Consider the following 15,749-nt stretch of genomic DNA (forward strand, 5'->3'; position numbering starts at 1 on the left):
CAGCTATCATCCCGCCCTCGCCTGCCGCTCGGCCAATGAGAATCCAGAACACTGACAGAGGGAACGCCCTTGCCCTCGTGTCTACATCACTTCCTCTGACAGGCGTTACCATAGAGACGTGTTCTCAGCTAAAGTGGAGATTTTCTATAAATTATAATTATTGTAAATTATGTTCTGTGATCTGACCATTGGCCAATTTAAACTTATGTGTATAACATTTTATGTCTGTCTACCAAATCATTTTAATATTAATGTGTGAAATATTTTACATACTGCCCTACCTGACAACTTATTAGAAGCGGCATCAGGATATTCTGAGAAATGATGGGTTAACTGATGCAAGTTTTTTTTTATTTTATTTTTTACTAAATACAGACCCCAGACCAGACACCGTAAACGAATGCAGACCCAACCCTCTAAATTAATACAGACCCTAGATCAGACCCCATAAACTAATACAGACCCTAGACCAGACCCCAAACTAATAGAGAACCCAGACCAGACCCTCTAAATTAATACAGACCCCAGACCAGACCCCATAAACTAATACTGACCCCAGACCAGACCCCAAACTAATAAAGAACCCAGACCATACCCTCTAAATTAATACAGACCTCAAACCAGACCCCATAAACTAATACAGACCCCATAAACTAATACTGACCCCAGACCAGACCCCAAACTAATAGAGAACCCAGACCAGACCCTCTAAATTAATACAGACCCCAGCATACCCTGGCAAGTACCCTGGCCCACAGCTCCTGCGGGGGCCCACAGCACAGCTGCCAGAGGCCAGAAGCTATTAGCGCTTCCATCAATACAGATGGAAGTGCTCAATGCTGGAGCGCTGGGAGCTGCAGTCCTGTCACTCACCGCTCAGCTCCCTGCGCTCCTCCCCTCCTTCAGGCCGGTGTAACGTTACATTACCCTACTTCGTGAGATTTCCCTACCTCGTAACTTCCGGTCGCACCAGAAATGCCGTGAGGAGGCGTGCCGGAGTTGTGCCGATCTGCGCATGCGCAAAACGATAGTTTAGGGAAATCTCACAGCGCAGTTCAGCTGGACACCGGGACACTGCGCATGCACCGGAGAGCCTCATCAGCCTTAGGGTCGGGAAAAATTACGGCCCAGTGCACAAGCGCGGCTAACTACAGAACATCCATCCGATCTCCGCGCCTGTGCAGTGTGGGGGGTAGGGAGATCTGATGGCCATTTTTTCTGTTAAATAAATATATATATATATGGTGGTTGTCGGCCTGCGCAGTGTGGGGGGTAGGGAGATCTGATGGCCATTTTTTCTGTTAAATATATTTATTTAACAGAAAAAATGGCCATCAGATCTCCCTACCCCCACACTGCGCAGGCGCGGAGATCGGATGGATGTTCTGTAGTTATCCGCGCTTGCACACTAAGCCGTAATTTTTCCCTACCCTAAGGCTGGTGAGGCTATCCGGCGCATGCGCAGTGTCCCGGTGTCCAGCTGAACTCTGCTGTTAGATTTCCCTAAACCGCCATTTTGCGCATGCGCAGATCGCCCGGTACGCCCCCTCACGTAATTTCCGATGCGACCGGAAGTTACGAGGTAGGGAAATCTCACGAAGTAGGGTAATGTAACGTTACACCGGCGACGCACAGAATGGTGAAGCAGGAAGGCTTCTCCCCGCTCCACCATTCAGCCTGCAGCAACCAACAAGAATAAACTGAGATTAAACGGGTATCTCATCAAAAATAAATCCTTTATTGAATTAATGACGCATAAAAACGAGACATGAGACAACAGATAAAAAATGTGTCATTAATTCAATAAAGGATTTATTTTTGATGATATACCCGTTTAATCTCAGTTTATTCTTGGTGGTTGGTGTATTCATGTAAACTGAGTGGGTTTTTACTTACTCTTTCCGGGTTTATTTAACATAGTATATTTAATTACCATTTATGTGTATGTTTTGTGTAACCTACTTGTAATAATCATTCAGCCTGCAGGCACGGATCGCGCTGCTGGCCTGTATGGGCGGAGCCAGAAGCCTGGAAATCTGCATAAGCTCCGCCCACACTGTGCTGCAGAGTGATCTGTGCCTGCAGGGAAGAGAGGTATGTGAGCTTCAGGAACGGGACAAGGGGAGGAGTTACTGTGTTTTTAATACAGAGGGGGCACAGAGGACTTTATTACTATGGAGGGGGCACAGAGGACTTTATTACTATGGAGGGGACACAGAGGGCATTACTACTATGAAGGGGGCACAGAGGTCTTTATTACTATGGAGGGGGCACAGAGGACTTTATTGCTATAGAGGGAACACAGAGGACTTTATTACTATTGAGGGGGCACAGAGGATATTACTACTCTGGAGGGGACACCATGGGCATTTCTACTATGGAGGGGGCCCAGAGTCAGAGGGCACTACTACAATGAAGGGGGCACAGTGGGCATTATTACTGTAAAGGGGGCACAGTGGGCATAATTACCTGGGGCCGGCCCTGGACACGATGCTTGTGGCCACATCACTGCTGAAGCCAGTCATTGGCCGGAAAGGTGTATGTGACTATGTAGCACAGGGACCGGAAGATGGAGGCCGCAGGGACAGTGCGAAGGACCGGAGCGGTGGGGAGCAGGTAAGTATGAATCTTCGTATTGACTTGTATAATAGGCCGATGCAAATGAGCGCCAATTGACATATTTTTATTTGGAGCCCCTTGAAATACAGCGATGTGACAATGTGGCCCTCAAACCAAAAAAGGTTGTGCCCCCCTGCCCTAAACTAAACAGTACCCAGACCAGACCCCCTTAACTTGTACAGATCAGACGAATACTGACCAAAGACTAGACACCACACCTAAAGTAACACAGACCCCCTAAACCAATACACACCCAAGACCAGACCCCCTAAACCAATACACACCCAAGACCAGACCCCCTAAACTAATACAGACCCCCTAAACCAATACAGATCCCAGACCAGATGAATACTGACCAAAGACCAGACCCCCTAAACTAACAGAGACCCCTAAACCAATACTCCGCCAAGACCAAACCCCCCTAAACTAATAAAGAACCACTAAACCCATACATACCCAAGACCAGACCCCACTGAACTAATACAGACCCCCTAAACCCATACATATCCAAGACCAGACCCCACTGAACTAATACAGACCCCCTAAACCCATACATATCCAAGACCAGACCCCCTAAACTAATACAGACCCCCTAAACCAATACACACCCAAGACCAGAGGACCCTAAACTAATACAGACCCAAGACCAGACTGCAGTCACCTCTCCTTATACTTGCAGCTTGAGTTTCTAGGCCTCTTTGCTGCTGAGTACTGGCAGACTTTTAGGGATCTGCTGTCTGCAATTCATTTAAGGGTCAGCAATTAGTTTAGGGGCCCAGTCTGGGGCCTGAATGTAATCTAGGTTCTTGTAAGGGACTGAATTTACTTTGTGGAGGCTGGAAATGGCCAAAGATGTCGGCAGTAATCAGGAGAAGTCATCATAGCAGCCTGGGCTGGATGGAGAAGAAAGGGGAAGAACATGTCTACAATCAGAGAAGGTAGGAATATTCGGAAACAAATGGATATCCTGGCAAACCCCGCTCTGTGACAAGCCACACCCCCCAATAAACCACCATTTTGGGGGCACCATGGGCCTTGGAAGGTATAGAGAATAACGGATGTGACATCACACAGGAATGATGACAACAGTCCCTCGTACATTCAAGTTTATATTTTATTATAATCCATTAAAACTTTTATTTCCAATTTCTTTTCTGTCAAATAATTTTTTTTTTCTACAACAAAATATGAAGAAACACGAGTGCTTCCGCGTAATGCTGAAAAATCTTAGAAATACAGAGCTCTGCATGCTATCTAACCACTGACCTGAGACGAGAGCAGCCCCCACTTCTGTGACTGAGCCCCCCAATCATTCCCGGGCCATGAGTATATTTTCTACTAAATGTTCATGCACACGGAGGTGTGGTTAACCAGTATACGGTAAGTGCAACGTGAAAGGAGCGCTAACGTAAACAACAGCGATATATGGAGAAAGCGGGAATGAAGCTGCATGTCCAAGATGGACGTGACCCTCAGCTGTCATCTATGTAGAGCGGTCGCAGCCATTTTGACCGATGTTGGATCTCAAAAGGATATGGTCAGCCATGTTGGCTTTCCATGGCCTCTTTCTGACCTAGGACTCCAGTGCTACAAAATGGCTGCCTCCACCCAGAATGTAGATGACAGGTGCTCTTTCGATGATTGCAAATCTGTCAGGTAAAGTAGATTCGGTTTCTTTGGTGCGCTGTTATCAATGGTTGTCACATGGCGGTCTGCTGGACGTGTCCATCACCGAAAGGCACCACACAAACCCCATGATGGAGCCGTGTAAGCTATCATCGCCTTTAAGTATTGCTTCATATTCTGTTAACGCTGCCAGCATTGCTTCCTGCCCCCATTTTTACAACACCCTGGAGAGGCGTCTACATTGAACGGGGGAGGGCACGTTCTACTTTAAGACGGCGAGGAAATTCGTCCGTCTCCAGTCTGAAGTTTGTTTTACCGCAATGCTGTTACCGGATGTACTGTGCCGCTGATCAGCCATTTTGTGTGGTAACGTGACCCAAGGGAGCAATGTTCTGTTACCAGCGCTCTCTGAGTGGTAGTGAAATAAAATTATCGCGGGTGGAAGCTATCTTGTACATGGCAGCCACGGCACTCCAAACCAGCCTCATGCGTAAAAGTGTGGCGTGAAAGGGTGCGGCATCACGCAATGGTCCTGGGTGTAATGGCAGGAGTGGGGGAGGCTTGTCAATCGCTGTGATATAAAATATGAAGCAAGATCGCCAAAAAAACAAAGTTTCCCGCCATGGTTTTCCGGATGGTAAAAAAACTGATGTGAATGACGCATATGTGAATACGCTCTTATACTCTACTCACAGCCAAAGCTGTAACCATAATTCTGCTGGCTCCTATTCATTTAGAGCAGCACTGTAAGTTTTTTTTTTGTATTCTTGCTTCGGCTGTGACTAGAGTATAACACATGATATAACTCAGAATCGTAGGATTTACATGGTGATACTGTCACTCGGCATCACCAGTGATACAGCAATGAAACTGGTGAAGCCGGACGACCCCGTTGAGCAGAAATGATCCTAAATCCCGGTGTGTCATGACCTGGGATGTCTAAAAATTGAAAAAATATGACTGACGACTTCCATTTTGTCATGAAAAAATTAAAGCTGATTGGTTATTATAGTAAAACCTCCATTATCTACAGTCCCAAGAGTCAAGAATGGACTTAAAGTGCACTTCGCCTGCGTACAATGGAGGCAGCCATTTATTTTTTGTGCTGATCTGACCTATAGAGTCAGGAGGGAGGGTCTAAAACAAAGAAAAGTGGGGCTCCCCCTACTGGCATAAAAAGGAGGCCAAACTAGGCCTCGGACCGCTCCTTGTACACTGATTTTACCTCAGTCCATTACAAAATGGCTGCCGTAATCAGAGGTGGTCAGCAACCGATGGTGAAATTGTAACTCAGTGCCTGTCTACTGCTGTCAGGGCATGCTGGGAGTTGTAGTCTTGACACCTCCAGAGATATACTGGATAAATGCTGATTTTTGTCATACAGTAGATCAGATGTATACAGTGTGAGATCCATAAGGGATTGTCTGCACCTGATCGACAGCTCCTCCCTATACATTGTGCTACGGAAATCGCTCGCAGCGACTGAAAATTACACAATATTCCAATCACAGCTTACCACCGGCCCTATGGGTTACTCTGCCAGACCACCCAACATACATACAGGAACATGGATTTTATGGCGGACCCCGGTGGTCCTGATTCTTCCACCCAATTTACGAGAACTTCGAGACGACCATTCAGTGCAGTGTATACAGGCAGAGGAACACTTTAAAAGAGTTTTTCCAGGTTGGAAGGAACTGTATTCATTTAAATCCGCAGAATTTACAATTTCATACCCTCCAACCAATCGCTTGTCTCTAGGCAATCATGTGACTTGGTGACATCACTGTATTGTCCATGAGGATTGTCCATGCTTCAAGGTGTGGTCATGTCATCACAAAGACACACCGTCACCTCCGCCAGAAAGCTTAGGAGATGGGTGCCTAGGGGAATTAACTAAGACTGCCGCTTCAAACACTGGCCTTAGTCCAAAGTGCAATAGATTTAGTTATGGGCACAGGCCCTGTCCACACGCCAGAAAGCATACCTATGCCAGCTGTAGATTTGCGCTATAATTTACCCCGTGTAAGGGGCTGTTCACATCTCGTTTTTGCTGTACGTCAAGCGGTTTTGTAAAAAGAAAAAAACGTAGAAGACAGAAGACTTGACCTACAAATAGACATTGGGCAAATGTAGTTCATAAATGCATCATTTTAACTCCGTTTATCATTGTTTACGTTTCTGCATGTTTTTTTTTTTTTGCAGGATGAATAACGCAGCATACCACGCTTTTCTGTCCTGCAGAAAAAAAATGGATAGAAAGGTATACGATTTTTTTTATATTGCAGTGAATAATGCAGCATACCACGTTTTTTTGTCCTGCAAAAAAATAAAAATACAGAAGGGGATATACGATTTTTTTTTATATTGCAATGAAAAACGCGGCATACCACGCTTTTCTGTCCTGCAAAAAAATAGAAAGGTATATGATTTTTTTTTATATTGCAGTGAATGGGAGACGTAAGACAATACGTTTCCATCCGTTAAATGTATCCGTTTTTTTTCAAATAATGCCTCCAAATCTTTATAAAAAAAGTTTTTTCACAAAAAAATGACACAAATATTCTAAAAAACAGTATAGTTAACAGTATAAATAACCACAAAATTGCAAACGTTTGCATACGTTTTATTAGAGTCTAAAGGTATTGGTTTGACGTACAGCAAAAACGAGATGTGAACAGGCCCTACATGGCAGTAAATAGGTCGGGCCAAGGGAGGTTCGTGCTCTTTCACTAAGCAACGCCCACTTTTTTTTTTAAAGGGCTGTCATCTTCTTAAAGGGGTTGTCCCATTCATGACATATTAATAGTAAATGCTATAAATGTCTGATAGATGCGGGCCCCACCTTATGCCTTACGAACAGGGCTCCGCCGTGAATGAAGAGTATGCTGCGCATGCGCCTGTGTCCTCTCCATTCACTTTAATAGGGCTACTGAAAATAGCTGAGCGCACTCGCTTGTCTATTTTCGGAAACCCATAGTATGAATAGAGGGGTTGTCGCACATTCACTGCTATGGGACTACCGAAAATATCTGAGTGCGTTTACATAAATGTTTGCGCCTTTTTGACACTAGTTTTCTGCTGTAACAGCCATTGTAAATTCCCCAGCAAAGTGCATTTATATGAAGACGCTGTGGCAGCCATGTTTTTCCAGTGTTGTACAACCCCTATAAGTGACTTTACACTTTACACCATACAAACAAAATGGCAGTGGTCTTTACATCACATGGACACGCGATTCATCCTAAAACCGGACAACTCTTTTAAAGTGTTATGCAGCGAACTAACTTGATAGTATGGCCACCAAGCACACACCTTTAGGAAGCCATTTTGTGGACTGAACCGGGCTGAAAAATAATCTACGCTATGATGTCGGCGATTTCAAGGCCGCAACAGACCTCAACAGCCAAGAAAGCGATCTGCGGAGTCAGTGACTAATGGGTGACCTCGTGATCCAGGGTCAGTGAGCAGCGTCAGTGTACGGTATCACACGTCTCACATACACAGGAACATCCAAAATCCGCCATTCCTCTTGATAAATTCCTAAAAATTACCTCATTGCTTTCATATCAGCACCAGGGAGGAAACAGCCAATATATATATTATATATAATATTCATAAATCAGCAATCTACTCTATCGTCTTACTATAAAATAAACTATATCGTAATTGTATAGAAAAAGCCACCGCTGCTCCAGAATACCGCCCTCGGGTACAGAAGAGATTCCACCGCTGCACGGATCATATTGCATACCTACCACTAGGCTCTTGGTCTACAACCGGCAGCTCTTCAGTTGTTGTGAGACTACAGCTCCCATTCTTCCCCGACAGCCTGGGAGTTGTAGTTTTGCAACCACTGGAGAGCCTTAGGTTGTTGGCTCCTGCTCTCGGGGTTACAGTTCCCCTCTGTGCAGCCCAGCGAATCCTCATATCCATCTCCTGCCCGAAAGGCCGCACGGGAGGCCGACTCCTGATACAAAAGAATATGTCGACTACAAAACAAGGTGTCTGAAGGGTCGCTTTTGGGGTGTTTTTGTCTAGGTTGTGTTTTTGTCACATGATATCATCCAGAAGATTGGGACTTGCCACCCAATCAAGAGTCCTAGGCTCTGAAGCTGCCATAATCATGCACATGAACTGTTTGCCAGTCCTCCGATCGATGGGGTAAATTGTGGTGGGGGTGAACCTCTTATTGTTCTCCACGAACTCGCAAAGCTGCTGGTAGATCTTAGGGTACTCGTGTCGAAGGAAGACCCCCCTGATCCGTAACTCCCTCTGGATATGTATGAAGCAAACTTCCCTGGCCTTCCTCCCTTCTTCTCCATCCTTATCCAGGTCAGCGGTGCCCGGGGGTGGAGTAAGGATCAGGGTCTCCATGTCTTTTTCCTTTTTTGTGATCTTCCGCTCCGGACTAGAAGAGGCTAAGGCTATTTTGGCATACTTGCGAATAGTGGGGATGTGGTGGCCTCTGGACGAGAGTCGGTCAGAGCTACTTTGTCCCACCGCCACAGTTACATTCAACAGGAAACATTCCTCAGGGTCGTATTGGTTGCCTGCTATCTGAAGCTCCTTGGCATGTTCTCCGAGGTTGTCCGAGTAACTCTCGAGCTCCCTCAGAGATAAGTAGGTGGGAGACATGAGAAGTCCTTCCAGACCTAGCTGAAGGAAATTATCTGCAGAACCTGGGTTAGGGAAACCCAGGAAAAGCACCCCTCTCCCGCGGGACAAGTAACCCACCTTGGCGATTCTAGAAAAGGCTTTGTGCACCTCGGTGTTCTCTCTGCAAAATTTTAGCACATGTCTACAGACGCTACCCATTCTACCGTAGATACAGTTCTCCTTGTGTATGTCCCAGTCCTCTCGTCGGCAATTACGGGAACAGTAGTAGGTGTAGCAGCTATGGCAGGACTTGAAGTACAGGCAGGCATTGAACATGGTCTCTGTGCGTCTGCACTTGGCATTAGAACAGGTCAGTAGGTCATCTTCATCAGCACTGAGGTCTGGGGAACAGTCCTCTAAGGGTTTATGGGGGCTAGTCACTGGCACCTCAGGGAACGGCCCTCTCCTTTGACCTCTTTGATATTCGGGGAATGTTGGAGTTGGCTGTTCCTTGAGAGGTCGGTTTTGTAGCAAGTGGGCCATCTGCCCATACTGCTCTGATTTCCTCGGTATCCCTATCATGTCTTCTTTAATTAACTTCCTCAGTTGGTCAGCCAGGGCGTCTGCCTCGCTGGGTCGACGACTCGATGGCGGCTTATAATCAATTACCAGATCCGCAATGAGTTCATCAAGCTGCTCCAAGCTGCGGTGCCTCGAGGACCTGCTTGGCAACTTATCTTTGGCAGGATAGGAGGCATGGGTTGGGTAAGCGGGTGGTGACACTCCAGAATCGATCACATCCCAGCTGGCCGAACGCCGCTCACTCCTTCCCACCCCGTTTGCTCTTAGATCATTGTCTGTTATGGTGATTTCTGGGGTAACAAACCATGAACGTCCCATTGTGTACCTCCCGCCGCCCCCATCCGTTTGGACCTTTTCTATAATGGAATTCTCTGAGAGCGATAGGGCGGCGTAGCGCTTGGGAGAACAAGAGAGATTGACAACGACAGGTTGGCGTCTGTCATCTGGAGATAAGGCACGTCGCTCTCGGCACAACAGGTTCTCGTAGCTGCGCCCTCGCGAGAGTGGGTCCTCCTTGCGCCCACCAGTATTCAATATATTGTCCCAAGATCGAGAGTAATTTCTGGAGTCGGTCCCAAGTCTTTGCTGGTTCATGCTGTATGAAGCGTGCCAAGAAGAAAGCATTGCCTCCCTCCCACTGGTGTGCGTGGGAAATGTAGGCATCTGTATGGTCTGGTAAGGTAAGGGGCTCTGATCCGGAAAGTACCACTCGCTGAACTGCAATGGCTGAGTGCTCCTGGGATAGGGATACGTACGGGATAAAGCCTCTCTTTCTGAATACTTTGCTATATCCTCAGTAAAATAGAGCTTTGATGACGTGCTCTGAATCGGGTAAGTTCTCGGGTCATCTGCATAAAGGTTTTTAGTAGGGACACTACGAGGAGGGTAATAACGGGGATCCTCTCCATAAAACGTCCTTAGTGGGGCTTCCTGAATAGCGTAAGATCTGGGGTCCTCAATATAATAGGTCCTTGGCGCCAGAGTCGGGTTGTCCTCAGTGTAATATGCATGTGCAGGAACACCAGTATCAGGATATGGACGGGGATAATACCCTCTACTTTTGATTGGTATGGTTTGGCTGAGGTTGGCATCGTCATCAGTGTAGTAGAATGTCGTGGGCATGGTTGGGCTCATGTACTGCCCGCAGTCCCTGGTGGTGTACTGTGTGAAATCCCTCGGTGAAGCAACACTTTGGTATGGAATACTTCGCACATCTGGTGCATACATTTCTCCCCCTGGGGTACAGGCAAAATGAGTCATCCTTGGATCAACACTGTAGGAATCGCTTGGTGTGGGTGTACGGGACACAGACATAAGTCTTGCATTTGGCACAGCTAAGCTCCTTGGGGTGCCCGGTTGCCGTGTGCAGTGTTGCGTATCACCCCAAGCCTGACAGGGCTTAGAGGAGGTGTGGGCAGCATGCTGAATGACGGCGTCATCTGGCTTTATGTCCACCCGACAGCGCACGTGAGGGCTGGAGATTGGTTTCCCACTATGAGGGTCCTCCATGCAATTGTTGCTGATGCACAAGGGGGAGATGCGGCTGGCACTGTTGCGTCGTGGCTGTAATTTAATGGGGTGCACCTCGTTCATTAATACCTTTGTAGGCGCATAGGTGACCTCCCTTTTTGGAGAAGCCACTGATTTTTGAGGCTCTCGAGAAGACCTGGTAACTTCTCTACCTCTTCTGGAAGTCGGAGGTGGAGACTGCGAAGAAGACATCTGTATGGGAACTGATGTGAAGGTGGTTTTGGCCCGGGGTGCACTCTTTGACCTTGGTCGTCTTTTTTGTTCTTTGGATGCTTCTCTGGCTGTGTCCATCCCTTGGGAAGTATACTGAGCTTCAGTCCTGGTAGAAGACCTCCTCCCAACGGGCTGGGATGACGGTTCAGGGGTTCCGGCACGTCTGTGACCTCCTCGTTGAGGGTTTTCCATGACTGGTGGGTTGGTTACCTGGTCGTCTAAGGATTCGAGGAAGTCAAAGCTACGGCAGTGCCTCTTGTTGAATGGCGGTTGAGTGACCTCTCTGTGGCTAGACATGAAGCTGTCACATTGTGCAGTTGAGTAGGGGACTGGCGAATCTGGGTTGAGCGTCACCTTCACGTCTTGATAAACCGAAGACAAGAGTATGTCAGGCGGGTCGGTTCGTGTCATCTTAAAGTAGCGTGGCTGTGGAGTGACGTGTCTTCACCTCATCTCAACAACATGATCTGTGGGTGGAAAAGCAAATGTCAGCTCTGTTGTGCGGGGATATAAGACATTCATTTTGATAGGAAAATGTATAAATTAGACACATGACATATCCGATCATTAGAAACAGAAGCCATGACACTAGCGAGACCAACAGTCTGCTTTTATTATAAGGACACGGTATTGTTCATACATGCCACATTGAAGAAAATTCTGTCATTGCCTTAGGTTTCCATGCCAGATGACGGCCCCCGAATGTCTGCACGCCATCAGCTCGGCTCCTCAGCCAGAAGGAGGCTTCTGGTTACCTAGGTTTTGTCTAGCAATCCGTGACAGTAGTAAATTTAGAGGGGCCTGTGACAGCAGCGTCACCTTCTAGATAGTGTCACTCGCCCTTCCAACAAATTCCCCCTCGTTACCGCAACATGCAGCATAAAATGTGTTTGCCATTCTACCAAGATCCATTCTTACAAGCTCTGCCCTTTTAAAGAGGCATATTCCCATGCCCGGGAAGGATGAGGAAGCAGGAGGCATAGTGGATAAAATATTGCACCATGATCTGGCTTTCATGCGGCTGGACTAGATACCTGGACCTCCATGGGTCTACTGAACTGTACTTAGACCACAAGGAGGATCTAGGAGGATATTGCAGCCATAGTACAGATGCTAAAAAAGCACCCATTCTATGAATTCCTGTGCCCCCACAAAATTTTAAGTGACTGCCTGTGGATGGCACATAGTGATATGATGATATCTGTGGCTGGCAAGAGGACATGCATTATCAGCGACGGACACCATGTTAATGGAGTTGGCACCAGTCAGGGAGAGTCTGTGGCAGGCACATACTGATATGGCGGTATCTGTGGCTGGCATGGGGTCATGTGGTATCAGTGACGGACACGATGTTAATGAGGTTGGCACCTGTTAATGGAGTATATATAGTTGGCACCTGTCAGGGGGTGTCTGTCTATGGGATGATTGGGATCTCCTAACAAAGGGTCAAATGAAAAAGCATAAATCGCGCACACATGGCAGGCGGGGGAGGTGAGGACAGCTGGAGCCGGCGCTACGGGTATTAAGATGGAACGAATCATGGTAATATTGTCTTATTGGCGCGGGGCGCTGATGCGTTTCCTGGCGGGGGAGATTTATGATTATACATCAGCGCAGGATGTTGCTTTCAGGTCATGATTATCCTAACGAGATCTAAGGATCGCGGCCCAAGACTGCTAGACGGATGCAGAGGGAAAGGCCGTCGTAGGGTTATCCTAACGCCATTGACAGCTGGGATTCATTTCCCTCTCATTCTGCTGACAGAAGCAAAAACCTTAGAATTGTCACGATCCAGATCACGTTAGGTTCGGGCTGTTCGTTCACCATATACGCCATATGCACCATGTAATGCATAGCACCAATGCAAAAAATGCATACACCATCTCTATGGGTAAGCATGGCAGACAGCACTTATAACATATTTATAACATATGACAGTCCAGCGGATGCCATCTTTTGTCAAAACAGGGCCCTATGGATGCATTTGGCGCTTTCCAAGGGTACACTGCAGCGTGAGCACAGCCTTTACATAACATTTTTATTTATTTTTTTGCTGTGATTTTCATAATCACCATAAATCCATATCACTTTTGTAAAAAGAGCATAATGTCATCTTACACAGATATACCGGTATATATTATATACCCTTGTGGCTTGGGACATTACACTTGTTATAGATCAGTGGTTTACAACATTTGGCAGCCTGGCTCTGTTCTAACTACAACTCCTAACATGCCCACCAAGGCTTGCAGGGAGTTGTAGTTTCACCACAGCTTCTACTTTTATGCCTATGGATCAATGAGACAACGTACGCCATTTTATAGTCTGTGGTAAACTAGGCCTCACATAAATCAACAGCAAAGAGAGGCTGTTGCCCATGGCAACCAATCACATTCCAGCTTTCATCTCTTCACTGCTGGTTAAAAAATGAGAGGAGTAATCTTATTGGTTGTCAACAGCAAAGAGAGGCTGTTTCCCACAGCAACCAATCACATTTCAGCTTTTATCTATTCACTGCTGGTTACAAAAATGAGAGGAGTGATCTGATAGGTTGTTATGTCTATACTGAGGACCAGGGCATCTTGGCAGGCACATCATGGCCGTCCATATACTCCACAGACAATACTGAGTAAATTCATAAGACCATAAAAAAACCCTCATGTATGTCCTGGCAGGAAAAGAAGCAGTCACCGACATCACCCAATCAGATTACTCCTTTGATTTCTTAATCTACATGGTAAAGATGTAAGCTGGAATCTGATTGGTTTCTATGGGCAGCTGCCTCATTTCATTCCAGCTCATATATGAGGCCTACTGATAACATAGCCGTATGGTTATACACGTCTACATAATGCTGCCTCTGGAGTAACCTTTGGACGGCCATCTTGTGTCGCCAAGATACAATGGGCCTTAGTATAGACAAAGCAACCAATCAGATCTCTCCTCTCATTTTATAACCTGCAGTATAAAGATGGAAGCAGGAATCCGATTGGTTGCTATGGTGTTATATAAGGCCCGCCGTCCATATAAAGGTGTAAAGCCGCCATAACGGTACCAAATGGCCACAGTTCACAATTATCATCTCAATTCATGGCAATTTTATCCACGGTCGAAATTTCTCAGCGTGGGGTGCAGTATATACTCAAGGGGAGCAGCAAAGCACAACGTAATTATTACGGAATAAACATTTATTCAATCACTTTCTATAATGACACAACCGTACAACGAAAGCAACTACAATCTTATGAGAGCGCCAACGTCCTGGCATGCGGTATATGGTCGCCATAAAAAGTCTTTAAGGGCCAGCGCTGCAGAATATGACCTATACGCATGTGCATCCCGTAGATACAGCACATTACGTAACGTGCAGATAGTAAAAGCTGTAACGCATCCGTAATTTAGGACGCAATTCACACAAGCCCCTGAATCGTGTGGAATACAGAGCCCACCCCGGACACCATTGCTAGTCACGGTGAACTGCATGTAGACAGATGAGGTCATTAAATATGGCTGCACGCACATCTCAGGCTGCATCAGGGTCTCCCTCATGTGATGTGACAGTCCCGGATTTGCAGCAGTAATGAGCCCCTTGTTATAGGAGATCATTAGGCAGCCGTAATCCCGTGTAAGCCCGACCCCCCACTGGATGCTGCCGGGGAGACTGTGTGTGGTACCCAGGATGCAGGATGTGGCAGTGTGTACTGCATGATGGGTGCTGCTGTCCTCCGCTATAGAGGATGCATGCAGGATGTGACATTGCTCAGTGCTACATCTCCTGTGCCGTGGCCATTCTGGAGCCTGCAGCCATGATGTAGTAAAGCCTCTGGATGCAGGCGGCTGCCATCCCCGGAGAGCCTGCAGGCAGGATGTGCCTATAGCAGGCAGGCAGCTCCCGGGATGCTATGGTACACCCTGATGTGGCAGGATGCTGCTGACTGCCACTAGGATGCTGCTGGCTGCCACTAGGATGCTGCACTGCTTGGCTGCTGTATAATGCTGGCAGGATGCATACCCTGCTGCCTGTGACATTGCCCATTAGCCTGGCATGTATGCAGCAGGCTGGCATGCCCTCCATACAGGATGACATTGCCCCTGCATCACCACTCTCTGCTCCTATGTGATGCAGGATGGATGCATTGAGGATGCATGCAGACGGGGAGCCCCCCTTACCTTCCCCTGATCCTCCACAGCCATCTGTCCGGTGCCCCCCACTGCCCAGGCTTGCACTGCGGTCACCCCAGCCTCCCATGCTGCCTCCCGTGCTCCAGGAGCCCCCGGGTACCTGTTCATCTGCTGCCTCCTTAGAAGATTCCAGCTGCACTTTCAGCACCGGCAGCGCCCCTGGTGGACACTCAGCAGATTGCGCTTAAAGAGCCAGCGCTGCCGCCGCGGAATAGGCAATGAGGGATTTAGGAGGGTGGGGGAGGGAGGCCTCCTGAAGGAGCAGAGCTGACCAGTGCTGACCGTCCTGGAGACTCCTGAAGGAACAGAGCTGACCGGTGCTGACTGCAGAGGAGACTCCTGAAGGAGCAGAGCTGACCAGTGCTGACTGTAGAGGAGACTCCTGAAGAAGCAGAGCT

General features: G+C 47.4%; 1 protein-coding gene across 1 annotated transcript; it reads right to left on the reverse strand.

The window, feature by feature from the left end:
* Positions 1-8,298: 8,298 nt before the first annotated feature.
* On the reverse strand, positions 8,299-15,389 carry AJM1 (apical junction component 1 homolog). Its single transcript, XM_044305264.1, has 2 exons — positions 15,340-15,389; positions 8,299-11,636 (listed from the first exon to the last, which is right to left on the reverse strand). Exon 2 carries the CDS (start codon positions 11,578-11,580, stop codon positions 8,299-8,301), a length of 3,282 nt encoding a protein of 1,093 aa, XP_044161199.1. The 5' UTR covers positions 11,581-11,636; positions 15,340-15,389.
* Positions 15,390-15,749: the final 360 nt, after the last annotated feature.

Source organism: Bufo gargarizans, chromosome 9 (assembly GCF_014858855.1).
Source record: "Bufo gargarizans isolate SCDJY-AF-19 chromosome 9, ASM1485885v1, whole genome shotgun sequence".
In the NCBI taxonomy this organism is placed as follows: Eukaryota; Metazoa; Chordata; class Amphibia; order Anura; family Bufonidae; genus Bufo; species Bufo gargarizans.

Bases quoted from the DNA above. Each gene is read 5' to 3' on its own strand.
- AJM1 (XM_044305264.1), bottom strand. From the start codon at position 11,580: ATGACACGAACCGACCCGCCTGACATACTCTTGTCTTCGGTTTATCAA.